This window comes from Aulonocara sp. 'chitande type north' Nkhata Bay, linkage group LG11, assembly GCF_057382095.1.
Source record: "Aulonocara sp. 'chitande type north' Nkhata Bay isolate Kocher_YH1m ecotype deep benthic linkage group LG11, A_spYH_male_GT1.1, whole genome shotgun sequence".
Taxonomy (NCBI): Eukaryota; Metazoa; Chordata; class Actinopteri; order Cichliformes; family Cichlidae; genus Aulonocara; species Aulonocara sp. 'chitande type north' Nkhata Bay.
Window position 1 is genome coordinate 24817993 of NC_141354.1, and position 26203 is coordinate 24844195.

At 43.1% G+C, this 26203-nt stretch overlaps 1 protein-coding gene across 7 annotated transcripts in view; it reads right to left on the reverse strand.

Moving 5' to 3' along the window:
* The window catches only part of cicb (capicua transcriptional repressor b), a 41376-nt gene that overhangs the window by 8796 nt on the left and 6377 nt on the right, over positions 1 to 26203 (reverse strand). For 6 of the 7 annotated variants that reach the window (XM_086311307.1, XM_086311310.1, XM_086311308.1 and 3 more), the window contains 12 exons: positions 20654 to 24601; positions 7668 to 7817; positions 7351 to 7525; positions 6597 to 6708; positions 6296 to 6478; positions 6066 to 6198; positions 5797 to 5975; positions 5326 to 5464; positions 4538 to 4635; positions 3448 to 4438; positions 3211 to 3350; positions 2924 to 3084 (listed from right to left, as the gene is read on the reverse strand). In XM_086311307.1, coding sequence (XP_086167433.1) covers positions 2924 to 3084; positions 3211 to 3350; positions 3448 to 4438; positions 4538 to 4635; positions 5326 to 5464; positions 5797 to 5975; positions 6066 to 6198; positions 6296 to 6478; positions 6597 to 6708; positions 7351 to 7525; positions 7668 to 7817; positions 20654 to 24473 — 6281 coding nt within the window. In that variant the 5' untranslated portion in view covers positions 24474 to 24601. The remainder of the gene's footprint in view (positions 1 to 2923; positions 3085 to 3210; positions 3351 to 3447; positions 4439 to 4537; positions 4636 to 5325; positions 5465 to 5796; positions 5976 to 6065; positions 6199 to 6295; positions 6479 to 6596; positions 6709 to 7350; positions 7526 to 7667; positions 7818 to 20653; positions 24602 to 26203) is intronic. The other variant, XM_086311311.1, reaches the window with a different exon arrangement.

Consider the following 26203-nt stretch of genomic DNA (forward strand, 5'->3'; position numbering starts at 1 on the left):
TTTATGTGTATATATATACAGCACATCTGTCATATGCAGAAAGCCTGCAAAATACGGCTGCAGCTATTGATTTCTTTGTTAATCGAGTATCTTATCAATTAAGTAAGTTATCGGATAAGAAATACTTTTGCCTTATTAATGAGATTCTAAAGTGTAAACCAATAAGCAAATTACAAATTTTAATAGTTTAACTGAATTAAACACCCATCCACAGAACTAAACTGCTAAATTAAAATAAAAATTAAAAATGCAACAATAGACAGATAACAAATACAGAAATCTGGAGCTATCGCAGCTATCATAGGGGGGGATACAGGGTACACCCTGGACAGTTGGCAATAAAAATTAAAAAAAAAAAAAAAGGTACATAAAAACAACAGACTTCAGACTGAGTTCTGACAGGATTGTACCTCCTGGATGAGGTACATTTGCTGTGTGTTCACGTGTATGTGTTTTTAAGTCTTGTATGTGGTGATTGCAATGAAGAAAAACGTTCTCTGAACTGAACTGTTTGCCATGTGCTGAGCTGCAGCATGTCCCAATTCAGAAAACGGATGTTCTGATGGTGTAGATGTTAATAATAATAATAATAACTTTATTTATAAAGCGCTTTAAAACAAAGTGCTGTACAGCTATTTGAAACTAAAAAGATGAATAAATAAAAAGGGATAAATAGCAGTACAAGTAAAAACACAATACAAGTTAAAAACAGTAAGAATTTAAAAAGTAAAAGACATAGAAATTAAGACATGTAAGATAGGGTGAACAAATGTGTCTTCAACTTAGTTTTAAAAACCTCCACAGAGCATGCCTGCCTACTATTTTGAGGGAGGTTGTTCCAATAATAATCAATGATTAATGATAATTAGTGATAATAATAATTCAGTGTTCAACCTAACAGCCCCAGGTCAGTGGCTGAGAGTTTCACTTGCCCATGCAAACAAAAAAACAAAAGCAACTTTTGAATTTTGTTTTAACTTTTGTTTTTATTTTTATATATATTTTACATTACTAGAGCCTTGAAATAAGCTGTAAAGGAAGGTACGGGGTTTAGTACACCCTATACCCCCCTTTAGATTCGCCCCTGCTTGCTGCAGGTATCACTGTGATAGAAAGTGGCCAGCTGCAGCCTTTATCAATCTGCCTAATTTAAATTAAATGTATTAAATTAGGTTAACAGCTCATCTGCATATTTTATGTGAACTTCTATAGCACTAACGCAGATAGCTTGTAGTCTAAGATAAATGGCGGTGGATGTGAGCAGCTAAAACGCTGCAGCTTGTTGAACAGGTGGGTTTAAAGCTTTGCATGCAGCTTTTTCCAAGTAAAGGTTTTTACAGTGATTAAAGTAACAAATGCTGTTTTCTTTTACGCCACCTGAGCGTCTTGACGACAGCTCCACATTAAACTACGACAGCATCATCTTCACTGCTGCTGTTGTACTATCAGTCTTTTTGTGGAAAAACTGGGGGCTGCATGACCTTAATATTATAATACTTTTTGTTCACACGTGCTCCTAAATACATTCCTACTGCGGGTCTATTTTTAGTCACAAATGTGGGTGAAACGCTCACGCTTACACGGTGACAACCGAGTGCAAACGAAGCATCGAAGCCAAGAATTTGCCTCAAAGATTTTTTTGTAATCGAGTTACTTGATGAATTGTTGCAGCCCTAATGCAAAGACACTTCCAATAAGTGAACAATTACAGAGATCAACTGCAGCTCAGGGATACTGGGGACTAGGGTGCACAAGGGCTGGCATATGTTTATAAATGAGTGCTTGTTAATCAGAGCTGAGTCAAGCCTTACTGGCACATTTGTTTACAGCTGCTCTCAGACATGTGATGTGTTGCATTGCTGGGTTTATCTATCTGTTAGAAAATAGCTTTTAAGCTGTCAAACATCAGTCTCCATTATATAAATGCTTTATGTCAGTTCAAACACGTCTGTTATGAACAGCAGTGGAAAGTTTAGAAATACTGTGAGTAGTGACAAACAGCCCCAATAACCACACTGGAAGTTTCACTTCATTTATTAACTAGAATTTAAAATGTGTTTAACACAGGCTGACAGCACTAAAGCTGTTCCAGTTAGCTATGAAAAATGGGAAACAGATAGGTCAACATTTGGCTGCCGGGTAATTCCTCATCTTGCTCACATGCTGTGTAATTTATAGGTAAAGCATTTACTGGATTTTCATTTTTAAAGTGAGTGGAATGAAAGAAAATCCAAAGAGGGGGGCAAATGTGGGTAAATCGACGGTGCTTTTCAGATGAGTTTTTTTTTTCTTCTATTGTTGCCCTGCACTGCCAGATCAACAATGTTCTCAGTGAACAAAACACTTTTCTTATGCCTCTTTTAATTTTGGCTCAAAGGGCTATTCAACAGATCATGCTTTCTTTCTCATAAGAAACAGTTGGAGGAATTAGCTGTGCATGTGTTATTATTACTCAGCTGTCATAATAAGGCAGCAGACATGATATAAGTTCTTTAAATACTAACATTTTCTGTTTTCAACACATTAACTTTTTTCTTTTTAATCACATTACTATATTTTGCACCTAAAGAAATTTTGTTACTGATTCTAATTAAGAAGAAAGATAGGACACCACAAGGTTACAAACAAGCACACAATTAAAAATATTTTTTAATGATTTTTAAAGAGTGCCAACATGGTGATGGTGGTGTTTATTTCGTTCCTTGTTCTTTATGGGATCTCTGCACTCCTCTTTCTGGTTTCATCTACTTTCCCAACCCCCAGCTGGTTACAGCAGAGTGCCGCCCCTCCTTAGAGCTGTTTCTGATATAGGTCTCTTTCTTTTAAAGAGGAGTCCTTCCTCCCCACTGTCACCAAGTGCTATTGGTGAACTATTGGTCCCATATTCATATTCACTGTCTCACTGCAGTTTGATATCTCCTACCTTGTAGGTGCTGGTGGCACTAGAACAGCCTGGGAGGGGGCTGATCCTGGTGCTACCACAGCAGCTGTGCCCACTGTTACAGGGAAGGGGCTGGCAGGATGTACTGCTCCACCCTGAGGCAGCTGAGATTGAACAACGGGCATAGGAGCTATATGGATGATCTGGGGGGGAAAAAAATAAAGATAGAAGAACCAACACAAATGTTTATTTGCAGCTTTGCTCAGATAAAGCTTTAATAAGAAAATGACTACAGTTTAAAAACACGTCATCAGTGAAGCACCGCTGACCTTGCTTCCGGACTGAGCTCCATTCTGGACAGGAAGAGGTGGAGCCACAATCGGAAACTGCTGGGCAGGTGCTGGCGCAGTCCGCACTGTTGCCATGGGAACAAGCATTTTACCCTGGAGCGCCGGAGACTGTGCTTGCACTGATGAAAACGCGGATAAACAGGGGGAATGAGCATTTCATTAGAAGTCAACACAGACTATTAGCTCCAGTGCTGTGTCTCCTGTTAGAGCTTTCACCTCTAGTTCCTGGGCCGACTCCTACTGCTGGGCTGGACGTGTATCCCGTCAGTGGACTTGTACCCTGCTGCTTTCCATTGGCCAAGGACACATGTGTCGGTGGAGCTGTGGGCAGGTTGAAGACACTGGTTGGCTGGCTGAGCTGCTGAGGTGGACTCTTTGGGTTGGTGTTGGCAGGTAGGGTAGGCAGAATGTACTGGACTTGAGTGATGGCCTTACTCCCAGGGGGTGCCAGGGAGGAAGCAGGAAGGAACTGGGGCTGAAGCAGGGGCAGAGGCAGGGGCCCGTTGGTTTGGCTATGCTGAGCTGAAACAGCAGTGGGTGGAAGAGCCTGCGGCTGAGATGGCTGGGGTTGTGGGGAGGGGGTTACAAGCTGTATAGAGGGTTGGGGAGGCAAAGCCCCTCCTAACACCAAATTAGTCACTACACCACCTGGACCCATAGCTGGACTGGGTGATGACGAAGAATAGTACCCACCCCCTGTGGCTGTGGCCCCGCCTCCTGAAGCTGAACCAATCAAGAGTTGCGGCTGCTGCTGGGGAGTCAGAGACTTCCTTTCGGAAGGGTGAGGGTTGGATGAAGTGGCTCCATCTCTAGGTTTGCTGGCGATAGGGAGCGGTGTGCTGATAACAGGACGCATTACATTGGTCACCACTGTAGAGGCCACCCTAAGGAGTGGGTTCGCCCCCAGCGAACTTACTGATGAGGGAAGAGGCCCTCCGGCTGGAGAAGTGGACATGACTGACTGACCAGAAGAAAGGGAGAGAGAAGTGGCTTGCCCACTTCCACCTTCCTCCCCTCCAAATGCATCCTTATTCTCTCCCTCTGCTCTTTCCTTCCTCCTGTGGTCCATAAATGCTCCCCCTCCTGATCTCCCCTCATCATAGCGCTTGGTGGTGGGGTAGGAGGACAGTGAGACACTCCTACCATGAGGAGTATGGTGTGAGGAAGAGGAGGAAGCAGAAGAGCAAATGACTGGAGCAAAAACTCTCTGAAAAGGACAAATATACAGATGTTACACAGGATAATCACCTTTAAAATGTTTCAAGAAATCTGTGTGTGTTAAACTGATAGCTATCAATACCATTACCTTTCGATCGCTTTCATCACCCGAACCGTTCTCACTATCGCTGTCAGTCACACGCTCCTTACACTTGAGGTCTATGGAGCTGCTGGGATAAGGGTCCTCTGCGGAAAGAAGCACACACTCCAGCTACACTTGATATTCCTTAAAATTTAACATCCACTCAAAAGGTCAGGGAAAACTTGTGATGCATTCATGTAATGCTGGGAGAAAGCAGAGAACACCTTTTATCCAAGGTTGTCAGCTTGCATTGCAATCTTGTAGTCAGACCAGTTAGACAACTTTAATTAGCCATTTTTGCTGTTACAGAGTTAAGCCCTTTCAAAAGAGGTTGAACTCGCTGTATTATTATTTTTTTTTATTTCTAATGCAAATCCCAGATGATGTGCATTTGCAGCCATTTAGCAAGGATATTGTTAATGTCAGTGATACCTGAAACTTCAGACTTGTAATTACAAGCGAGAAGCTGACGTGAACAGTTTTTCACACTCAGCTGCTCATAATTACCGTTTAAATAACCAGATAATTGGGGCATGTCTGAAACTGCTCTCACTTCTTAAAATCTGAAATGTCAAAGTGGCCAATAACAGGAGAGACTAAACAACATGTGACTGTTTCACAAGGAACTAATTGCTGACATTACCTCTTAGTACTGAGTGGGTGTTTTGTTTTTTTTAAACATACAGAAGATGACAATACGCAGTGTGGTTCAGTGCTGCTGGAAGCAGTTTACTAACACATTAATTGCTCTAATCTAATATGGCTGCATGAGCACAGTAGTATTCATTTCTCACCAATGACATCATCATCTCCCTCCTCCTCACAGATGACCATGCGCTCCTCATCACTGGTCATGTCCTCGCTGACCCCACGCTGAGACTGTGCCAAAGGAGGGGCATGGCTCGAGAACTGATTGCCACCATCCCCACACATCTGAGACAAAAGACATATTAGGATGACCTTCTTGTTGTAACCTTATTTGGGTTTGATGTAGCAATGTGTTAAATGTGTTCAAGATGCCAGTCTGGGACTGAAAATGCACCATCCTACTGCCAAAACAGTTTTTTCATGTTTGTGGAAAGCAAAAGTAGAAAACATCTTCTATTGCTGGGAATACAAAATGAATTCACAAAACACATCTTTAAATTTCTGACTGCACTGGTAGCAGTAATGGCTGCCTTTCATTTATTCTTTAAAAAGAAAATACTAAGCTTCAACATTCAATATTCAACGTTCTCAGTTGATGAGCTGTTCTCCTCTCTCACCTGTGCCAGTTCTGCAAGGGCTTGCGTATTACCCCTGTCACTCCGCTCCAGGCTGTGCACAGCACTTTGGGAGAAGGCTCTGGGGCGAGTAAGCTGGCTCGCATGGCCCTCTCCTGTAGTCCTCTCGGACACGCCCACCAGTCCTGGACTGACACCCTTCAGCTCGACAGAATGGGGCTCTATCCCAAGGCAAAAATATCACTGATAAGGACTTGAAGAATAACGGGCATATGAGAATCTCTGTAAATGTATGCTGCATATTGACCAACCTGTGGATTCAGACATGCTCCTCTCTCTGATGTCTTTGCTCCCTGGTACCCCACGACCTTCAGAGCTGGACTTCTTTCTGTCTTTATTGCACCACTTCCAGTCTGGGTGGGCCTTGAAGTGGGCCTCTTTGACCTGAGACCAAGAGAAGGGACAGGTATGCATCTAAACTGATATACGACTGAACCATTTTTCTAAAATTATGTACATCTTTCTGTATGTATCTGGATACCTGGAAAGCCAAATCATGGTACTTCTGTTTCTCTTTAGGTCCTAGAGCGTACCACCATTCCCCAAGAATCTTGCTGACTGTCCTGTTGTCCTGGTTCGGGTGACGCTGGTGAACCAATGCTCGATGGCGCTTGCTGAAAATCATAAATGCATTCATTGGTCGCCTGATGTGGTCCTTCTCCCTCTGAAAGAGTGAGCAAGAAAAACAGTCAGATATTACGTGACATATCTTAATTAAGGACACACTGAGAATTGTGTTTTTGTGGATGCAGTGAATAAAAAAAAAAAAAGACAAACACCACCTTTCCAGGGCTGCTCTTGTCTCCATCTTTGGGCAGTGCACTGAGCGACTGAGTACGTCTCTTTCCTGGTGATGTAGAGAGAGGCTGCTCTTGTACGACTCCTGGAAGGAAGCTAAAGGAGACAGAAAAACATCTCTGGGTCTATAATCTTTAATTTTCCATACCCGCATGGAGGCTGGCCCATTAGCACTTCTTCTCTTTCCATCTCTAATATTTAAAAACCCGGTAATTTTCTACTTAACATCAGGTATTATTTACCTTAAGGCTGCGAGTCTATGAGATGTAGACACTAAGCACAAGTAGTTCATCTCCCATGAGATACAGCAGCAGATTCAGCAGATAGCTAATCCATTTCAATGTCTGACAGCCTGGCCACTGCCTTTCATATAGTGATAGAAACCAGAGATGGAATGCTTTTGTTCCCATCTGCTTTGTTCTGGCATTGAGCTCTTCTGCCCAAATTAGCGCAAGGATACAGAAAATATCACACTCCCTTACTGTATGTGTGGGTACACAGCACCACACAGAAAATTACTGTGAAAGCTGGCTTGGACAAATACATAACCACTTTAACAGATAAAACATGAGGGTTTGTGCTACCTCTATTTCTCTGTGTTCTTTTAGCCTGACAGATTTACCCACAAAATCCCAATACAGTGAAAAGAAAGAAAGAAAGAAAGAAAGAAAGAAAGAAAGAAAGAAAGAAAGAAAGAAAGAAAGAAAGAAAGAAAGAAAGAAAGAAAGCTGCTCTTACGGGTCATCCACATCACTCTCAGTTTCACTGTCAGGCCTCTCCCTCTCTGTATCTCCTTTCTCTTTCTCTGGAGGCGGCTCATCTGAAGCAGGGGGAGGCCTTGATGGGGGACCTCTCTCTACAGTGGGAGGTGCCTCTGCAGGCTCCTGTGGCAGCGCTGCCACCCCCTGACACTCTGAGGAAAAACAACAAATTATTCAGGGCAAAGAAAGCAGTAAATGCTGCTGAAGTTTCAAAGGAAAATAACCCGAAACTGGTGACAACACCTCCCCCCCCCCTCCTTACAGCTTCTAGGTCAGTCTTAATATAAACATTACCCGTCTTCAGACTGGCTGCTTGAGGGTGGTTGACTGGGTGCTGGCCCTCTCCTGGCTGAGAAGTAGCATCTGATTGGGTAGGTGCCAGAAAGGGGACCAATGAATGCCAAGGGAAGACTGGCACTGACCGGGGCTCTACATTGGTCCACACTGCAGAAGATAAAAGGAATTCAGATTAATTTACCTGATAAATTCACAATATGAGGCCTTGCCTTGAATTCAGATTCAAAACAATCTGTCATTCGTACTAACAAATCAAGAAACAGCTTACTTATTTAGAGGAGTCACTGTAACACTTACACAACAGTCGCATTCCTACTCAATGACCAATTAGTTTACAATGTGATCAAGCACAAATGTTATATTATTTTGGATGGAAAAACAACAAAAAATACTAAAAATCAGACAGACAACAACAGAGTACTTCTTGCAGTAGTACTTTGGCCACAGTAGCATCTTGCATTTTAGCCATCTAACCACAGGCTGGATAACATCTGGGATAATAGGTAAAGGTCGGTGGTTACATGGCAGAATAAGAAAGAACCAGTGCTTTGAAAGCTACCAGTAATATCAGTACTGCCACAGTAACAGATCAGACCTCCATCCACTAAACTGGTTAAATCATTCCAAAAACTGCAGATGTACAAAAGGACTCTCTGTTCCCAATAACAGGCTGAATGGAGAACAGAAGCCATTACCAAATGTCATAAATAAAACAAATGCTGTATAACTCACTATTTCCTTTACAGAAAGAAAGAAAGAAAGAAAGAAAGAAAGAAAGAAAGAAAGAAAGAAAGAAAGAAAGAAAGAAAGAATCTCTAGATAAAAATGCTTCATACATTAACAAAAACACTCAGAAAGGCATTACACTGTGTACCTGCATTACACTTCAGGTAAACAATAAGATATGGACTAACCAAACATGCTTAATCCTTGGCGAAGATACTGAGGATTCTCTGATGAGAACATTGTTGAAAGAAATCCTTGATGTTTTCAAAAGAAAAAATCTTTTTTTAAAAACGTAATGATAATGAGTCCTTTTAAAATCTTTCTTCTATAACATGTAGATATCCAGGTAAGAGAACATGTTTACTCCAAAAATCTGGGAAGCTCATAGTGTGTCTGGATCCCTTTCATCCCTACAGGTTGCAGCCATCATTCAGAAGAATAACTGCATCACTTCCCGACATGATGAGGTCTTCAAGAGGTATCCTTATTTATTTATTTTTAACCTAACTAAAATACGAGATAAGAGTCCATATATCCGTATCGCAGTATGCCGCAATCTAATAACGCACACGGAACAAACATCAGTGGACAGGGTGTACTGTAAACGATTCGTAAGAAAAAACTAAATAATGTTACATTTGTGCGAATGTAGCGGTGTACAGACGAGCCACTGAAAAAAGACGATTATGATCGAAGGCAGGGTTCCGCCTCCCTTTGGTCTAATTACCCCCGATGCCCTCTCTCCCTGTTTGTTTACATTACTACAGCAGCCCGGGCATGAAGGGGTTAACAAGGCCTCGAGCCCATCCACGGCCTGGATTGATACAGCCACCCGGAAACTACGCAGTCCTTCTGGGCCATGTCAAAACGTGCTCTGCGCTACTACACGGTTTTGGGCAGGTGGGGCTCGGCAGGTACTGAGAAGCACATGAAGTCCCGGACTCGCACAGCTACAGAGCGCCGTATCGATCAGGGTAAAACAGCGCTCCAACAAGCAAAGTGGGCTGATCACAGCTCAAGTGATTCTTCTATTTCCAACTACTGTGAATCTGCTTAATGTCCAAGTGTTCGCCGTTTCCCTCAACACCGACTTTCAACACTTGCTGATTCGGGCATTTTAAAAGAAAAAGAGGGGGGGGTAAAGAAATCACGGCAAATTTAGCTGCCTCTTGCAATAACCGGAGCCTCAAGTGCACCGCTCCAAATTGGACCAACCTCTCGGGAACGCCCCTGGTCGTGCACCCGCCGCACAGACACGGGCAAAAGAAACGCAATTATTTTCATGTCGCAACTATAAAATCCTATTTTCAAATGTACTGACATCAAATATAACACTGTCTGTTAAGTGCATTACTCCGAAACTTGTTTCTCTGATATATGCCCCCCACCCCCCTCGGGATTACGATATCCACCTGTTTTAACCAGGCAATTCAGTTAACACCTATAAAAGAAACACCGAACTAGTTGTATTTGTTCCCACTCATAAGAAGACATCGTTACCGTAAATCTGGTGCATTCATCCATCACCCTGCGCTCACAATCCCGCTATCCATCAGTTTGATTACCGAGAAAACCACCTGTACTGTCTCCGATTTAGCAGTTCCTATCCTGCCTGACGAATCTGGCCACAAACCTGACGTTAGCTAGCAACTGATGAGACTACAACACAGCGATGAAAGCAACCACGGTGAGGACTCCTGGCTCAAGTCAGCGAGGAGAAAAGGAAGGAGGGGAGGGGGGTGAGATGAATCGCAGTTGCTGTTGTATTTTTCTTACTCCTCCTCGATCAAGCTTTCGAGGCAGCAAAAGAGTGACCGGTTGTAGATGCCCCCCCCCCCCAGTACAGGACCAGAACACGGCGGGGGGTGGTGGAAGGAGGTGGGGGCTTTAAACCCCGCGACGCTGGGTGATAGCCGTTTGAGAGGTCGGTCTGTCTGCAGCAGGTTAGCTAGCCACTTCGTGCGGACGACATCGGCGCGCACACCGTCCAGTCCGCTGACTACTTGCTGTTACTCGTGTTGTTTTGGCCCAGAAAAGTCCTTGTATCACATCTCCACACCTCCCAGCCCGAGTTTACTCCCTTATTTTTGCCTCATTCGCTCTCTCTCGCGCGTAAGCCTTGGCCCTTTCTTTCTCTTTCCCTCCTCTTCCTCTTGTTGTAAACTAGGCTGCTTGCCCCCCCCACACACCTCCTGTACTCGTACCCCTCCCCTTCTCGTCCTGTCAACCTCGCCCAGCCTTGTCCCGCCCCCCCCTGGGCGAATACTATTCGGCTATTCGCCCTGGCGTCGAACCGTCATCTACCCGCCGCGCACGCTGATTGGCGGAAGGGTGCGCTGGAATGCCAGTCATATGCAAATTACACCCGGCGTTACAACTATAACCTCTTCTCCCTCTAATCTCGAAGCTTCTTTAAAATACTCAATAATAGTTAATAAATATTTTCACTGTATCGATATGGGAACACGAGCTGGAGTCCGTGTAAGGCCTCAAAAGTGAGTATTTTTGTGCTTCTTTCTTTCATTGGTGGAGGAGTCGTAGTAAACCTTGAGTGGTGGGTGAAAGCGCGTATCAAACGCCGACACTCAGATGTAGGCCAACCGATAGCTTAACAGAATTTAGAGAAGCTCCGCCCCCTTACTAATGCTCGGCTCCAGTTTTAATACACAAAAAGACCACACATGCAGGGAGGCGCTAGTGTGCTATCTGCGCTTTACCTGTCACGCTGCTTCGGTCTCTCTAGGGAATCTGCACAGGGGGTGGACTCTGATGAGGACTTTGGGGTCAAGATTGCAATGCATACCCTCACCCAATAAACCTAGATAAGCATGCAGGGTCATTACAAGTTAGAAATATAAATCATTCGAAAAAGGAATTTGAAATACATATAACCATTTTCTGGTGATGCTACACGTTTGCTTTCAGAAACACAGCCAAGAGCCACGAGGCAAGTGGTGCAATTTTCCCCAATAAAAAGCTCTTCAAATATTTTCCATCTCTTCATCATGCAAATGTGCCTCCTCCAAGACAGAATTAAAAATGTTCTGATGCAACACTCACAGGGACAAGGAGGAAAAGTGAAAGAAAAGAAGAAGAGAATTGAAAACAGGAGAGCAGGACTGGTTAGAAAGAGAGGAAAAAATGGGTGGAACAGACTAACATTGGAGAGGACCAGAGGGTAAAAATAGACTGAGAGTCATTTTCAGCAGGAGAGCCAGAGAGAGAGAGGGGGGGGGGGGGGGGGGGGGGTATGGGGGGTGGAGAGAAAACAACTTGTGAAAACAGAACTTCTTTCAAAAGGAGGAAGGGTGTGAGAGGCCTGAGATGGGGCAGACAAAGGGGAAGCATTTAAATAGATTTTATAGACATTATACTGATGAGACAGATAGAAAGAGGATGGGTATTTGTGATGTGGATTCTCACTGAGGCAAGAACTGCTTCTCAACCTTTTTAATGGTTCCATAAGACAAATACAATACTGGGAGGGACTGAATTTATCACCAGCAGCCAGTCAGCACATCGGGAGCTTGAGACCTGACCAATAAGGCTGAGAGACACACTGGCAGCAGCTGCCCTTAGTAGTAAAAAAGTTAACCCTCTAAGTCCTGGGTTACACTTCTATAAGAGTATTTGGAAATGTTTGCAACTCAAGGGTATTGAGGACATTTCCTTACTTTTAGTCTTTCGTCACATCTGAAAAGCACAACTTGTTTGACGAGTATTTTATGGACACATTTATTTAGAATCAGAGTGTCTACATCAGCGGTCCCCAACCTTTTTTGCGCCACGGACCGGTTTATGCCCGACAATATTTTCACGGACCGGCCTTTAAGGTGTCGCGGATAAATACAACAAAATAAAACTAGTACTGGTACCGAAAAAGAAGATTTATTCATAACACACGTGAAAAGACCCAGGAAAACAGAGTTAACGATAAAAACAATAACAAAATAACGCTGAAAACCGATAAAAACCCTGAAAACCATACATTTCACACCTGAGCCTCTACCCTCGCGGCCCGGTACCAAACGACTCATGGACCGGTACCGGTCCGAGGCCCGGGGACCGCTGGTCTACATGACCAAATCAACTATTTCTGTAAAGTCTTGGGCTTGTATTATAATACCTATCCCTGGGGCACACGTCCAATATAATAATCTTTAAAAACACTAGAAATTACATAGAAAAACTAACAAAAACTGAACTAAAACTAAGCAGTAAAAACTAAACTGAAACAAGCAAAACCACTTTGGAAACTAACTGAAACTGACCTGAATTCAAAACATTCAGAATGAAACATAAATAAAATGTAATTGGAAAATACAAAACTTTAATCACTGACACAGACTAAGAGACTAAAGCTTATCAACTGCACTGCACTCTCAACAAGTCAATCAAGCAAACATGGTGTGTTAAGGAGGGGATGCTGGACAGCTTGGCTCAGAGAATGAAAAGGAAAAAAGAGTGAAAGAGGGTTAGGGGTGGAGATGAAAGATTGCTGTGGCTGTTCAGTGGTTGCAACCCTGGGTAAACATAACTGGAACTGCAACTGACCAATTATTCAGAGCGGAATAATGGGTTTTTCCTTTATCCTGGTCTGAGTAGGGCACAATTCCAGTTCACTTAGTGTTGTAATAATACTGCACATGTATTTGCACAAAAGTAGATTAACGGTTTCTGGCCGTCATACCTTTTTAGAGCAAAAGATGTGCAGATAAGAAAATCAGTTGATCGCGTGCACAAGAAGCTGCATATGCAAGGGAGGCGAAATCAACACGGTGGGAAACCACAGAATTTTAGCACTTAGTCACATAAAACAAGAGATAAGTGGTGCAGACTGGTAAGACTAAGATAGAAGGTGTGAAGACAAACAGTAAAAGAGAAATTCCCCTAAAGCTTGGCTTCACCATCTCTCCCTGCTGCTGTGCTGGCGGTGCAGTATCTGTGTAGGTGTTCAGCAGCTTTCATGTGCTGTCTCTTCTCACAGACATCATGCTTTTCATGTGCATGTGTGCATGCCTTTACCCCCCAATTACATCTGTCAAACGCCTCGTGACATCACACGAGAAACTTTTCCTCCTCCTCCTCCTCCTCCTCCTCGTCTTTACCTACACTGGCACTGTGCAGGCGGAGCACCGCCTTCGCTCCTTCTTCCCATCCCATCTCTCTCATCCCTTAATTCATCTTCCACCCCTGTCCTCTGTCTCTCCCTCCCACAACCCACCATTTTGCTCCGTCCAATTATAACTCGATCCACCAGTCTTTTGCAGTTACCATGGCAACAGCTATGTTGGGCACAGGTTCTCCATGTCGCCCGCGGTCACAACTCTACTACTGACCATCACCACCTATTGCATTAAAATAAACCAATCGCTGTTATGTGGCATACGGATACCAGGAGGGACGGCTCTGTGGGGGCTTTCTTAAGATGCTTGATTCGCTCCTCATTTTGTTCCAGTTTCATTGAAAGTTAGACAAAAAAAAAAAAAAACTGTGACTACAGATTATGTTCAGTGATTACTTTGATGAATGACACACATTAGGGAATTGAATAGAATCAATGCAAAAGGCTCTACAAGACTCATTAACACTGCTACCAACATCAAATGATGAGCAGCAGGAAAAATATGTGAAACACGAAGTTAAGACCCAGATCCCTCCATCAACCGAGTGAGGGAACTTGTAATGTATGTGTCTGACCATCTGGGGGCACTACTAGCCTGCAGATAAATGGCTAACAAACCAGAAAGCAAGTGCATAGACTGTGGAAGTAGAGATGCAAAGGGAAAGGAGAGGAGGAGAGTGGGATGAAGGACAGAGAAGAAATTGTGAAGGAAACTACAAACTCGTTGTAAACTTTGTCATATGAGGAGCACCTGAAAAGAATAATGAATGTGGGTTTGACAGAAACCTTAAAGAAGCAGTAACAAATCTCAATATCGCTCTAACTTTACATGCATTCAAAGTCTTGGAGCCACCTCAGACTACAAACTCCCAGTGCACCAATGCATTTTGAGAATCTCCCCAAAGTCCATCAGGAAACAGGATTATGACTGCACATGACTTTTGTGGTAAGTCTTGAGGGCTTCACATTTGCTTTGGTGCCAGTCTAGATGGGCTGCGTGATCCAGATGTGGTTGTTGCCATGGCCAGGGAGGATATGCAGGGCTTTAAGCGTTACGTAAAGCAGGGACGGGAGGGAGTGGGGATGTTATTCCCGGGTATCCGTATCCGGGTAGACCAGGATGAAGAGAGCGAAGTGTAAAAGGAGGGGAAGCGAAGCCACTGCAATGCGATGGAGCAAAGGGTTAAAAAAAAAGTCTCATAATTGTTTAGAAAAAAAATCAAAAATGAGATAGACGAAGGCGGGCGAACGTCAAAAAGATGCATTGAAGTGCAGAACAGCAGTGCAAAAAAGTGTATTCACGTGTTCTTAAGGGAGTGTGACATGTTTACTCCATGTTGCACAAACTGCGTGTGCATGTGACACTGAGACAAAGAATTATGAAGATTTGGTAAAAATGCTGAGGAATAATGACATATAAATAATATTCAAATATAAATCTAATAATTAAAGGTGCTCTTTAAGAAAACGTTCATGCTTACAATGAGTCTGCACAGAGAGGTAGTTTCACTACATGGTCGTATAGAGAAGAGAGGAACTAGTGATCTGGACACAAGAGAACAAATACACAAAAAACCCACCATAAACATCTTCTTCACCGACTTCAGAGCTGAACTGATGAAAGTCGTCACTAAAGAAGGCTACAACTTTCATTAAATATAAAAAGTCACGTATTTTCTGCTGATTTTAAGAAAATTTCAAAATTACAGACAACAGCAGAAGATGAGGAAGCAGCTGCTGCTGTATTCTGAGAGCATTTCTTTACACCTAGGGAACAATATGGAGGGCTTTATTTTCATAGTTTATTATGCAGTGGTTTTACTGGTCTGGCACACTTGAGATCAGATTAGTCTGTATGTGGCCCATAAAATAAAATGAGTTTTACACGCCTGAATTAAAGGAAACCCCCTCCAGTTATCCTAGATTGTTTCCATTTTCTGAGAATGTTGACTAAAGATGCCCGAGATGTAAGAAAGAAGGAGCCGTTAGTAACACGTTAGAGAGTAAAAACATGTGAGCCTGCTGAAGTTCTTCTTCTCTCAGAGAAAAGGGACACAAGCACACGTGCCACACACACACACACACACACACACACACACACACACACACACACACACACACAGAAAAAGGGGGGGACTGCCTTTTCTATTTGTGAATATTCTGTATTATGTACAAGCTACATCAGTGTGATGTTTGCTTTGTTGCCATGGCAACAGACATTTAGCGCTCACACATCATATCCGGTACCCAGTGATTGACACTTTGTTAGTCTGTCTCATAGATGTGCGCACACACAGACACACTGCATGTAATACACATGTGACACCATTTTTAAAAAAAGGAGAAGAAGAAGAAGGCGGCTCTTGTCCTTTACCTTTTCAGACGGTTTGTTTAATAGCTTTTTGTTGTTGTTGTTGTTTTTATGTTGCAGGAAGTTACAGGGGTGCTTAAAAAGACACGACAATGTAAAGCCTCATTAGCACCTCATAGATGGTGAAACACACACACATACACACGCACACACACAGGGAACATATGCAGCTTCGTCTTAAAAAGTACATCACAGTGTCAGCTTACCCGCGGCAGGGCGTTGCTGTGTTATTTCAGAGTGAATTAATGAAAACACAACCTACCGATGCGTGTGTGCAGGATTATACTGCAGAGAAGACAGGACTGATTACCAATAAAGTAATTGCATGTATTGTCCCTTTGATCTTTTCTATTTTTACACACTAACTATACACTTGAGTAAATGATCTAAGGGATGCTAGATTTGATATTATTTAATAGTAGCGGCAGCTTAAGTATCAGGTTTTTCACACACTGTAAAAAAGTAATGTAAAAGTATTTTACTGTGTATTTTACAGTTTTGTACTGTTCTTCTAGAATATCATTAAATTCACATAAATAGACTGTGATTTTACATTTCAAATGTAAGTTAATGTAAAATCACTGTAAATGTAATAAAACATAACTTTCTTGTTTTTTAAATGTATTTGTCTGTACATATGTATATTTAGATTGTTAAAATACATTCACAAATGTATCATAATCTCACAACTAGTTGTCCGTTATTTGAAGATTGAACTGTTAAATTCAAATGTAATGCTATGGAAAAATATATAAAATGATTCTTATAAACTGTTTTTACATCAAATAATTATTATTATTATTGTTGTTTAGGACGATCGTGGCTCAAGAGTTGGCAGTTCGCCTTGTAATCAGAAGGTTGCCGGTTCGAGCCCTGGCTCGGACACTCTCGGTCCTTGTGTCCTTGGGCAAGACACTTCACCTACCACCTACTGGTGATGGCCAGAGGGGAATTATAAAGTGGAATTTGAGGGTCTCAAAAAGCGCTATATGAATGCAATCCATTACTATTTAAACCAACTGTTATCTGTATATTTCTGTACATTTAAGTATTATTATTCATATTGCCGCATTCATTGACCTTGTTTATAGGTAATTTCATTGTTTAATCATATTAAAATGTTCCTAATTTAATGCTTAAAAGCACTTGAAAAAGGCAAAATCCCATGTAAAATTAGGGCAACAAACTGTATTGTCATTACTGAAAATAACCGTATTTTCATGAGAAAGTTATTTTCTGTTATTTTATGGTATTATTTTGGCGCCCCAGCTGCCGGAATGTTACTGTTTTTTTAGGATTTTTTTTTTTTTTACGGTGCAGAATTTTAGTTCAGTCCTAATCAATCTAAAGTTTTTTTAATCTTCTGTAGCTTTTAACATATTATTTTCTTTTAATGGCCTAAAACATTTCAGGGCGTGAAACAGTTGTAACATGTTGTCACTGCTGAGTTAGTAACCCATCTATGAGAATTTCGATAAGGATGAGGATTTCAGTGAGGATGTTTCCGCCACCTTATTAACAGGTGTGAGTATGGTTTGCTATAAATACAAGCTAATTTATAACAATACTGATACTCCACATCATTGCTAATACTATCACCCAAATACTCACATACTTATCATGCTAATATAGTAGAAGCTGAAGAGTGTCAACATTATTTTTTTTCAAAGGGTTTAGAGTGCCTGTTAGCGTTTGTGAAACAATTCCCCATGACTCCAAAACAGGAAAATTATCCGACACCTTTTTAATAATAACAAATTCACAAAACAATATTTAAAATTATCTGAAAAACTCCACCAACTGCTCGTATTCTCCAAGCTGATGAGAATACACTAACACCTACATGTACTTGCAAATTATAAACACGCAAAACGTGTGATTGCGTGCACACACACACACACACACACACACACACACACACACACACACACACACACACACACACACACACACACACACACACACACACACACATAAACGCGCACCTTTTTTCCCTGTTGTATTTCACACTCTCCTACGGCCATATGCAAAAGCTCACACACCCTTTCTGACTCTACAGAAAACATCCTCGCGCGCACACAGCCGAGTGTGCGTGCACTCACACAAAGAGAGCCTATTCATTCATCCGGCATCCCTTCAGCTGCAAAAAAGGGGATCTGAGGACGAACCGTACACTCAAAATGACAGCGCTCCCTTCCCTGTCCACTTCTCTGTCACACTCCTGAAGGTCTGAACAGTGGTGAGGGCAAGAGGCCCCGGTGAAGTGAATTACTCTTACTGATAGTACGTGTCCATATATAACACAACGGAAAAGTAAGCTTTTAGTTTCAACAGCTGATGAATAATGCTTTCTCATACACGTATGCACACACACGTACTCCATAATACTCCATAATATTCCCACACAACATACTGAAAATTACAGAGTATATCCTACACACATTAGAGTCGAGCCACCTCAGTACTCCTGTCCAAAAAAGCTGCTCGCACTTTGTTTCGCTATACTGTTACATGAGTCACTGTTAAACAAACAAGCGCATGGACATACACACAGCAAGAGCTAGTGGAAATAGTTTGTAGTGAGTTAGAATAACAGCTGCTGGGGTCAGGAAGTCAACATCACACGTGCACTTATAATAAGCACAATGGTCAGAGTTTTTCATAAAAATAAACAGGAGAAACAATTAGACAAAACATGCATTTCAGTTGAGCTTTTTTTTAAAAAAGGATTCTGCCGTCTTTACTGAGGCCTCCTTCATTCTCATTCTCTCTTTTTAAAAGACTAAATAAAAGACAAGTTGGGGGAAAGAGTCTATAACTGGCCTACATACTGCTCATCGAGCCCACATGCTCCATACCCGCTTTTAATTGTTAATGTCGTGTGCAGCTTGTGACAACATTTATTTCTCCCCGTTCTTTTGTATACCTTTTTAATCAAACAAATCAGTGCTGTTGTGCTGTATCCTGGCTTTAGCGAGGTATAACTTAAAGTTTCTGTCTATGACTGGGAATATAACACTTTCTGGTACAAACCACACTAATCCTGTATGACATAGAGTTTATTCCTTATAGACCTCACAAGAACAGCGAACCACATGTGTCCATGAGCTTCTTTTGCATTTTTCTAACATTAGCACACAGAAATTATTTTTGCCCTATTCGCATTTGCAAGCGAAATCCAAACCAAGAACAATTTAAATATTGTTTTTGCTAATTTCCCTATTCTCATAACAATGTCTGTGTGCAACATGCAATTATCATACAGCATGTAAAACACGCTAGAAAATACACCAAACTCCCTTTGCTTAGAGGTACCACAAAGGATCAGAGTTCATTACCTGCACTGAGTGCTGACTAGTGATTTTAGTGACCGTAGTGAATTTATAGTCATCAGCAGTGACTCCTGGAACAAGTCTAGTCCTGACCTGGTGTTTCATATGTGCTCGCTCCAGAGCTTACACGGATCATGTGACCAGCTTTAGCACTTAGTTTAGTGTTACCAGCAGAAGTGAGGATGGTGGACAGACAAATCGAGATAGCCATATGGGACAACAGCATGATGGCTAACAGGAGCTCCTTTCACTGGGCAGCAGCACACCCAGGTTGTGGCACGTCCATGTGAATCTAACCCTCTAATGCACCATGGCAGTCATCTGCTCTCAGATTATGAGAGTGGGACGTTATGATGTAAACCAGAAAAACATTATGCAGCATTGTTCAAAAGAAATATGATCGATTTATGGATGATTGTTCAGATGAACGAAATAGAAAAAATAGATTATATATGCATATACATATATATCGTACATATACAGGAAGAGACACATACAAAATACAAAGCTATTTCGTTTCAATTTACTATTAGAATTGACAGACGAATGTAATTTTGGAATTACAGATTTTAAATAAATGTATATTTCAATCAGTGTGTGTGTGTGTGTGTGTGTGAGAGAGAGAGAGAGAGCGTGTGTGTTTGCAGCAGTTTCAGCTGAATTCTAGATAATGCAAAAAAAATTCTATCATCACTTTTCACAAGATTTAGCTTCACATTCACTGCAAGTCTCATTTTCTGTGTGAAATAATTATTGGGTTCTGGTTGCAAAATGCTGGTTCAACGTCAGTATACAACACATCTCTGGCCATTCACAGCCGACACGTTTTCTGTGTGTGTCAGCAACTGATGCTACAGAATCACACAGATTAAAAAGAATACCTTTTAAAGAGTGAGAGAATTAGAAAAAAAATTTTTTTTACTGAAAATGTGTAAACAAATTTAAACTAAATGGTGCTAATTATGCATTGAGAGTTCATCACAATACTAGGGTTGCAAGAAAAAAAAATCATACTAAGGTTGTTAAGTAAAATAAAACTATAGGATACTATTTTGTTAATTTTCTTACTGTAAATACAGAGAAGGAATTATATGAATCAAGCTGGAATAAAGTTTAACTCAAGTGATTTGTATTTAGAAAACCACAACATATCCTTTAAAGAAAGTCTAAACTCTTAACCTTTGAATTTTGAAACATGCAGAAAGTATAAAACAACATTTTTCAGTTTATTTTCACTGAATAATAATCTATAAATCTGTATCTTTATGATTGACTTGAACTTAAATGATAATATTAACATATTTAATCCGCATATCTCTTTTCCTCCTATTGTTGAAATAACTGCATTTTGCAGTTTATGTCTCTTTCCCTTACTTTTTCTTATTCCCTCACACACAAAATACACCCACACATCTGCGCCAATTCTCACCTGTGCCTGGACGTCCCATGATGATGTCCTTGCGTGGGACAGGGTGAAGACTTTCCGCTGGCAGGATCAGGGGCAACAGAGCTGTGGGGGAAGGGTGACAGGGAACTGGCTGCTGGACCTCACCACCAAACCCTGCGCCCCTGTTCTCTTCTCGTTCCCCACAGCTGTCCGTGCTACTTGGAGCAGGAACTGTGACGGTTGTGCTGACAGTAACTGACAGGGCCTGCAGCGCAGTAGCAGGGGTGTCAGCGGTGGGCAAGGAGGAAGGTGTTGGGGACACAAGCACCAGAGTTTGGGCTGGGCTCCGTAAGAGGACAGTGCCATTAGGTACTGCGGCTGCAGCAGCGTTAATTGGGACAGGAACCTGGAGGCCAGAAACTGGCTGAGTAGTCAGGTGGGTTTGGGTGATGTCTTTAGACAAACTGTTTTCCTTCCCTCCCTCATTTCCAACACCACCTACTCCTCCTCCTCCTCTTCCCAGGGGACACTCTGTAAATTTTGCCAGTGGGACTTCGGGATTCCTCACAATAACAGGAGAGTCCCGCAAGGCCTGTTGGGAAACAGGGACCACACGACGAGGCCCTCCGTCAGTAGTGAGAGGAGAAGGAGGAGTTGGGGACACCAGAAGAGGAGGAGGGGAGACAGCAGTGGAAGAAGGGGGCCTGCTGGAGGAGGGAGTGGTCACTCCTCTGGGTCGGGAGAAGGTGGGAGTGTGTGTGCGGGAATGCAAAGCTGGCGTTTGGGGTGACAGCACTCTGAAAGAGCTGTTATGGTCGCCAGGATCCAGCTCTGTTTTGGGTGTGTAATCATGGTGATGTGAGGGCAGGGGTGGTGGAAGAGGTGCATCTGGCTTTCGCTTACTGGGGCTCATGGGGACTGTAAACGTAAGGTTACTCTGTAAGGTGGGTTGGACGCCTGAAGTGTGTCTCTCCCTTTCTCCTCCAGATGTGGATGATGCCTTACTGCCCCCTCCCCCTCCTCCCCCCGTGCCACTGGGCTGTCTGTGCCTCCGATGTTGCAGGACCGGGGATGCCGTAATCGGGGAGAAGTTGGCCGGCCTGAAACCGAACAGTGGAGAGGGCGAGGGAGAGGGGGCAGGGGAAAAGGGTGACTGGTTGGAGATGGGAGAAAAGGAGGGGGTGCCAGAGCGGGAGCTTCCTAATGACACCAGCATGGTGGCAGCCTCACACTCATCAAAGTCAAACCGTGACGACAGGTCATGAGGGAGGAGGGAGGGGAGGACCAGTCGGGGTCTGGAGTCTCCTCTGCTGCTGGCCTCACTGCTCTCTCTTGATGTGTCGTCCCACTCAAACTCACTGCTTGCTCTTCCCCGGAGGTCAGAAGGGGTGACTGTCCCTGAGCTGCTGCCTCCTCCTCCTCCCCTCTCTGCACCTGCAGCCTCCATCTCTTTGGTCCTCATGGACAGGTGTCTAGAGCAGTATCCTCGGCGCTGAGACTCCTTCATACAACCCTCCCTGGAGCACAGCCTCCTCCACTGCTTACCATTGAACTTCTTACGGATACCATTAGGTGTGCAGACAACATCACCCTTTTTGTATTTCTGCTGAGCCAATGAAAGGGGCGTCCTTGAGCGTGAGGAGGTAGAGGAGGACCCCCCACCAGAAGTAGGAGTAAGGGTCTGAGTAGGAGTGGTTTTGGATGGAGGTAGGTTTAAAGTGGTGTTGTTCATTTCAGACCCCAGTAAGGCTGGGGATGGAGTTGGCTGAGGACTAGCTACAGTGGAGAGGTGTGGGGGTCCCAAGTTTCTCACCACAGAGAGGTGGGGGGAGGAGGGAGGATAGCCGCTGGACTTGCAGAGGATGCTGTTGTGCTGAGAGGTTGCAGGATTTGTCTTATGACTAACGGTGTGTGTAAAACGAGACACCTCAACATCTTCTTCTGGTGTGTTTGGCTCTTTCTGTCTTTCTTGATCAGAGTAATTATCGCTGCATCCGTGACCTGTGCTGGTAACGGCACTAGAAGTCCCAGTGGAGGAATTTGTGGGTGGATGTACAGTTCCATAGTTATGTCCTCCTATGACCCCGCCATGTGAAAAACCATGACCCAGCCTTACTCCACCTCCCAACACTCCCATTCCAATACTCAGCTGGCAAACCTCTCTCTCGACCTCCATCTCCTCCCGCCGCTGTCTCTCTTCCCGTTCCCTCTCCCGCTCTCTCTCCTTTGCTCTCCCACCATCTAAATGTGAGACCTCCCAAGGAGGAGTGAGTAATCTCAGGCTCTGTCGGGACACCCACACAGCCTGGCTGCTTGTGCTCCTTTTCTCTTTCTCCTCTATTGCCCCTCCACCCAGAGTTTCTTTTTTTTCACTCAGGAGCACCTGGTAAGGAAATGAGACACCAGGGTGTGGGTCCACCTCAGTAACAATCCCCTCTCTGTACAACAGAGAATCTCCTTCCTCCCCACCAAACGGCACACACACTTGGGTCCCAACAGCTACAGGTGTCATGCCAGGTGGGGGGGCATCTAAAATAAAATCCACAGTGCTCTCAGTCCCTGACGACGTCATTGTACTTCCACTATGAAATGGATATTTTACAAGGGTCTCCTCTCCTTGGAGCTGAACTTCGACAGTACCCCCACACACCCTACGCACCACCCCTGGTCTAAAAATATGTGACGGGGGGCGTGAGTGTCCACTATTCGCAGCCTCACCACCGCTTGTGACACAGCGAGCCAGGACTCTCTGGTTCTTCATGCCTTTGGCCAGAGCTTCAGCTAGCCCCTCTGACAGATTGGGCTCTTTAGGGTGTGAGTTGTGTAGAGGAGCTGGGATGTGGTAGTTCTTCTGATGAAGACTTGGTCCTGATGCTTCCATCACATCCAGGTCAGCCGAGTGCTCACTAGCTGTATCCGTGGAGGAGGAGCGCACAGAGTTCGGGGCCCCCTCAGGCTCATTTTCCCCAGACTGGGACGCTTTTTCCTGGGAATCTGCTGTCCTGAGGGTTTTATCCTCCATGGAGACAAAATGGTTTGCTTCTGTAGCTTTACTGTCCACAGTTAGCACTGATGGCTGATTACCTGAGCAACTGTTACTTATGCTATTACTGCTATTGATAAAAGTAGTATGGCTCCCATCACAACTGTTACTGCTCATGTTATTAATACCACTTGTAGCGTTACTATTAGTACTACTGTTAGTGCTTTTATTAATGCTATTACTAACACTGTTACTAGTCTTGAAATGGTTATTGGGACTATTAACACTATCACTAACTTTGCTGTTGATATTGCAGTAACTGTTATTTACGAGAGCAGGGCTGGAGGTAGGAATGGTAGATGTAACACTTGCACTGTTGGCAAAGTGCTCATATGTGTATTTTTTTTTGGGTACACGAGCCTTAAACGTGGCTGTTTTCCTACTAGAAACTGAGCCTAAACTGGGGCTGTGACTGGTGGCTATAGAGGGTGTAGCTGTGGTGAGTGGCGCTGGGGCAGAGGTAGGAAATGCTACAGAATCAGCGGGCATAGTACTGTTTCCATTTGTGCCCGCTATCTTCTCCTTTTCTGTCTTTTCTTCTGCTTGCTTTCCACCATTCTCAGCTGACTCCACAGGTTTCCTCAGTTCAGTAGGCTCCTCCCTCATGGGGGTATTGCTATTTGTGATTGGTTCCTTGTCAGAGTTGGGTTGGCCGTGTTTGCGTTTGGAAGGGGTGCTTTGTGTGGTTTTGACAAGAGTCTCCCTCTTGACTCTTCTGGGGTCCTTTTCTTGGGGAGGCTGAGAGCCCCCTCTCCTCCTCCCCCCTCTGCCTCTAGTTAACGGGGGAGAACGCCCTCTGTGTTTCTTTAATGGCCTCATCTTTTCTTCACTGCTCACCAAGTCCTGCAGATTGCACGGCGTTTCCTTTTTTTTCTACTTCCAAAGCACTCCTTGTTTTCCGACACTTTTTCTTTTGCCCGTTTTTTCTGTTCCCTCTGTACTGGAATCTGAAAAGAAAAAAAGAGGTGCAGAAGACAAGTGGTCATTTATTATATTCATAACCAAGAAGTGCAGAGAACAAAAATGACGATTAAGAGTATGTTGGCTATCACATTGGCTCAATATCTGAAGTCTGTTCACTCTCCTAGTTTATGCCTGATTCGAGATAAACTACATAAACAACAAGGACAAAAGTACTTAATCTTAATCTGGAATCAGGTTTTCCTGCTACCACAGGTGTATAAACTCAAAAAGATGGGCACTGTAACCGGTCAGCTCATGAAATTTCTTCCACGTAGATAATTTGACATTAAATGTTAGGTGGTATTCTTGCAAAGGTACAGAGCAGGGTTGGCAAGTGCATTGTGCGTAAAAGTCGCCAACACTGCGCTGACTCGATGACAGCAAGGCTTTCAAAAAAACGTAAAAATCAAGAAGTGCAGGACCGGCTGAAATGACATCAACGTGACGTCACTTTTGTGGTCCAGCTCTGTTTGCGAGGGCAACAACGTCGAGCATTAATGGGCCCTGATGTGTAGGCGTACTTTGGTCCATAAAGCGTACGTGTATAAACGAGAGTTTAAGGATGCACTGTTTTCTAAAACTGTGGGCCGATACCAAAGATTTAGATAACAGTTTGTATGGCAGCCGATAAAAATATTTGTCTTCTTTTTGTGTATTGTGTTTTTGATATTTATTACCTCAAAAAAGGAACAAAGGCATTTTAATTATAAATAAATAGCTGCTTATCATCATATTATCTTTGAACATTTATTCAACAGAATACAGATGTGACAAGTGAGCTCAGTGACACAACATCGGCCACTGACATCGGTAAATGTCATCTTTTTGCCGATACAGCGTTAGTTATTTTAGGACGACATATCACCACATCCCTGCAGAGTGTGTGCACTCAAAACACAAAATCTCGATTATAACATTAATGACAACATTTCAAAACAACTAAAATGAAGGACATGGTGGGTTTTGTTTTAAATATCAATAATCTCCTATAGACTAATAATCAAAGCACTCCAAGGCAGTCTCTGTAAATGCCTTTACTCTCACAGGATGGGCATATTTAACCTAAAAAACTCCAGGATAAGACTTCATCAGGGGGTTTATATACACACACACATATAAACTCGAAGGGCATCTCAAACAAAAACAGTCTGAATCCTACTCAAACACTCTTTTTATTCTTCTCAAGACCTTTTAATAGTTAGCTTATTACTAATGATACCAGCTGATTTAAACTGTGATGATTATGAGCGATCGCTGCCTAGGTAATCCTGGTCAAGCATGTCTGAGAGCTATGTTTACTCTGGTTAGGTCTGAGTGAGCGTGATTTAAAAGAAAAGGTCAGCAAAGAAAGAAAGAAAGAAAAAAGAAGGAACAAGTCTTCAATGAGGCCTTCATCTCGTCAATTTTAAATGCACACATAAATGCACTCGAGTCGCACACAGATCTCTGCTATACTCGCTTCAGCTACTTCGACGTGCGACGGGGCCGCTTTCTCACGACAAGTGTTACAGACTTGATGCCATGTGATCAACTTGGGAACGAGCATTTATTTTTCCTGACTTTCATCGGGAGCTAGAAGCCTGGCA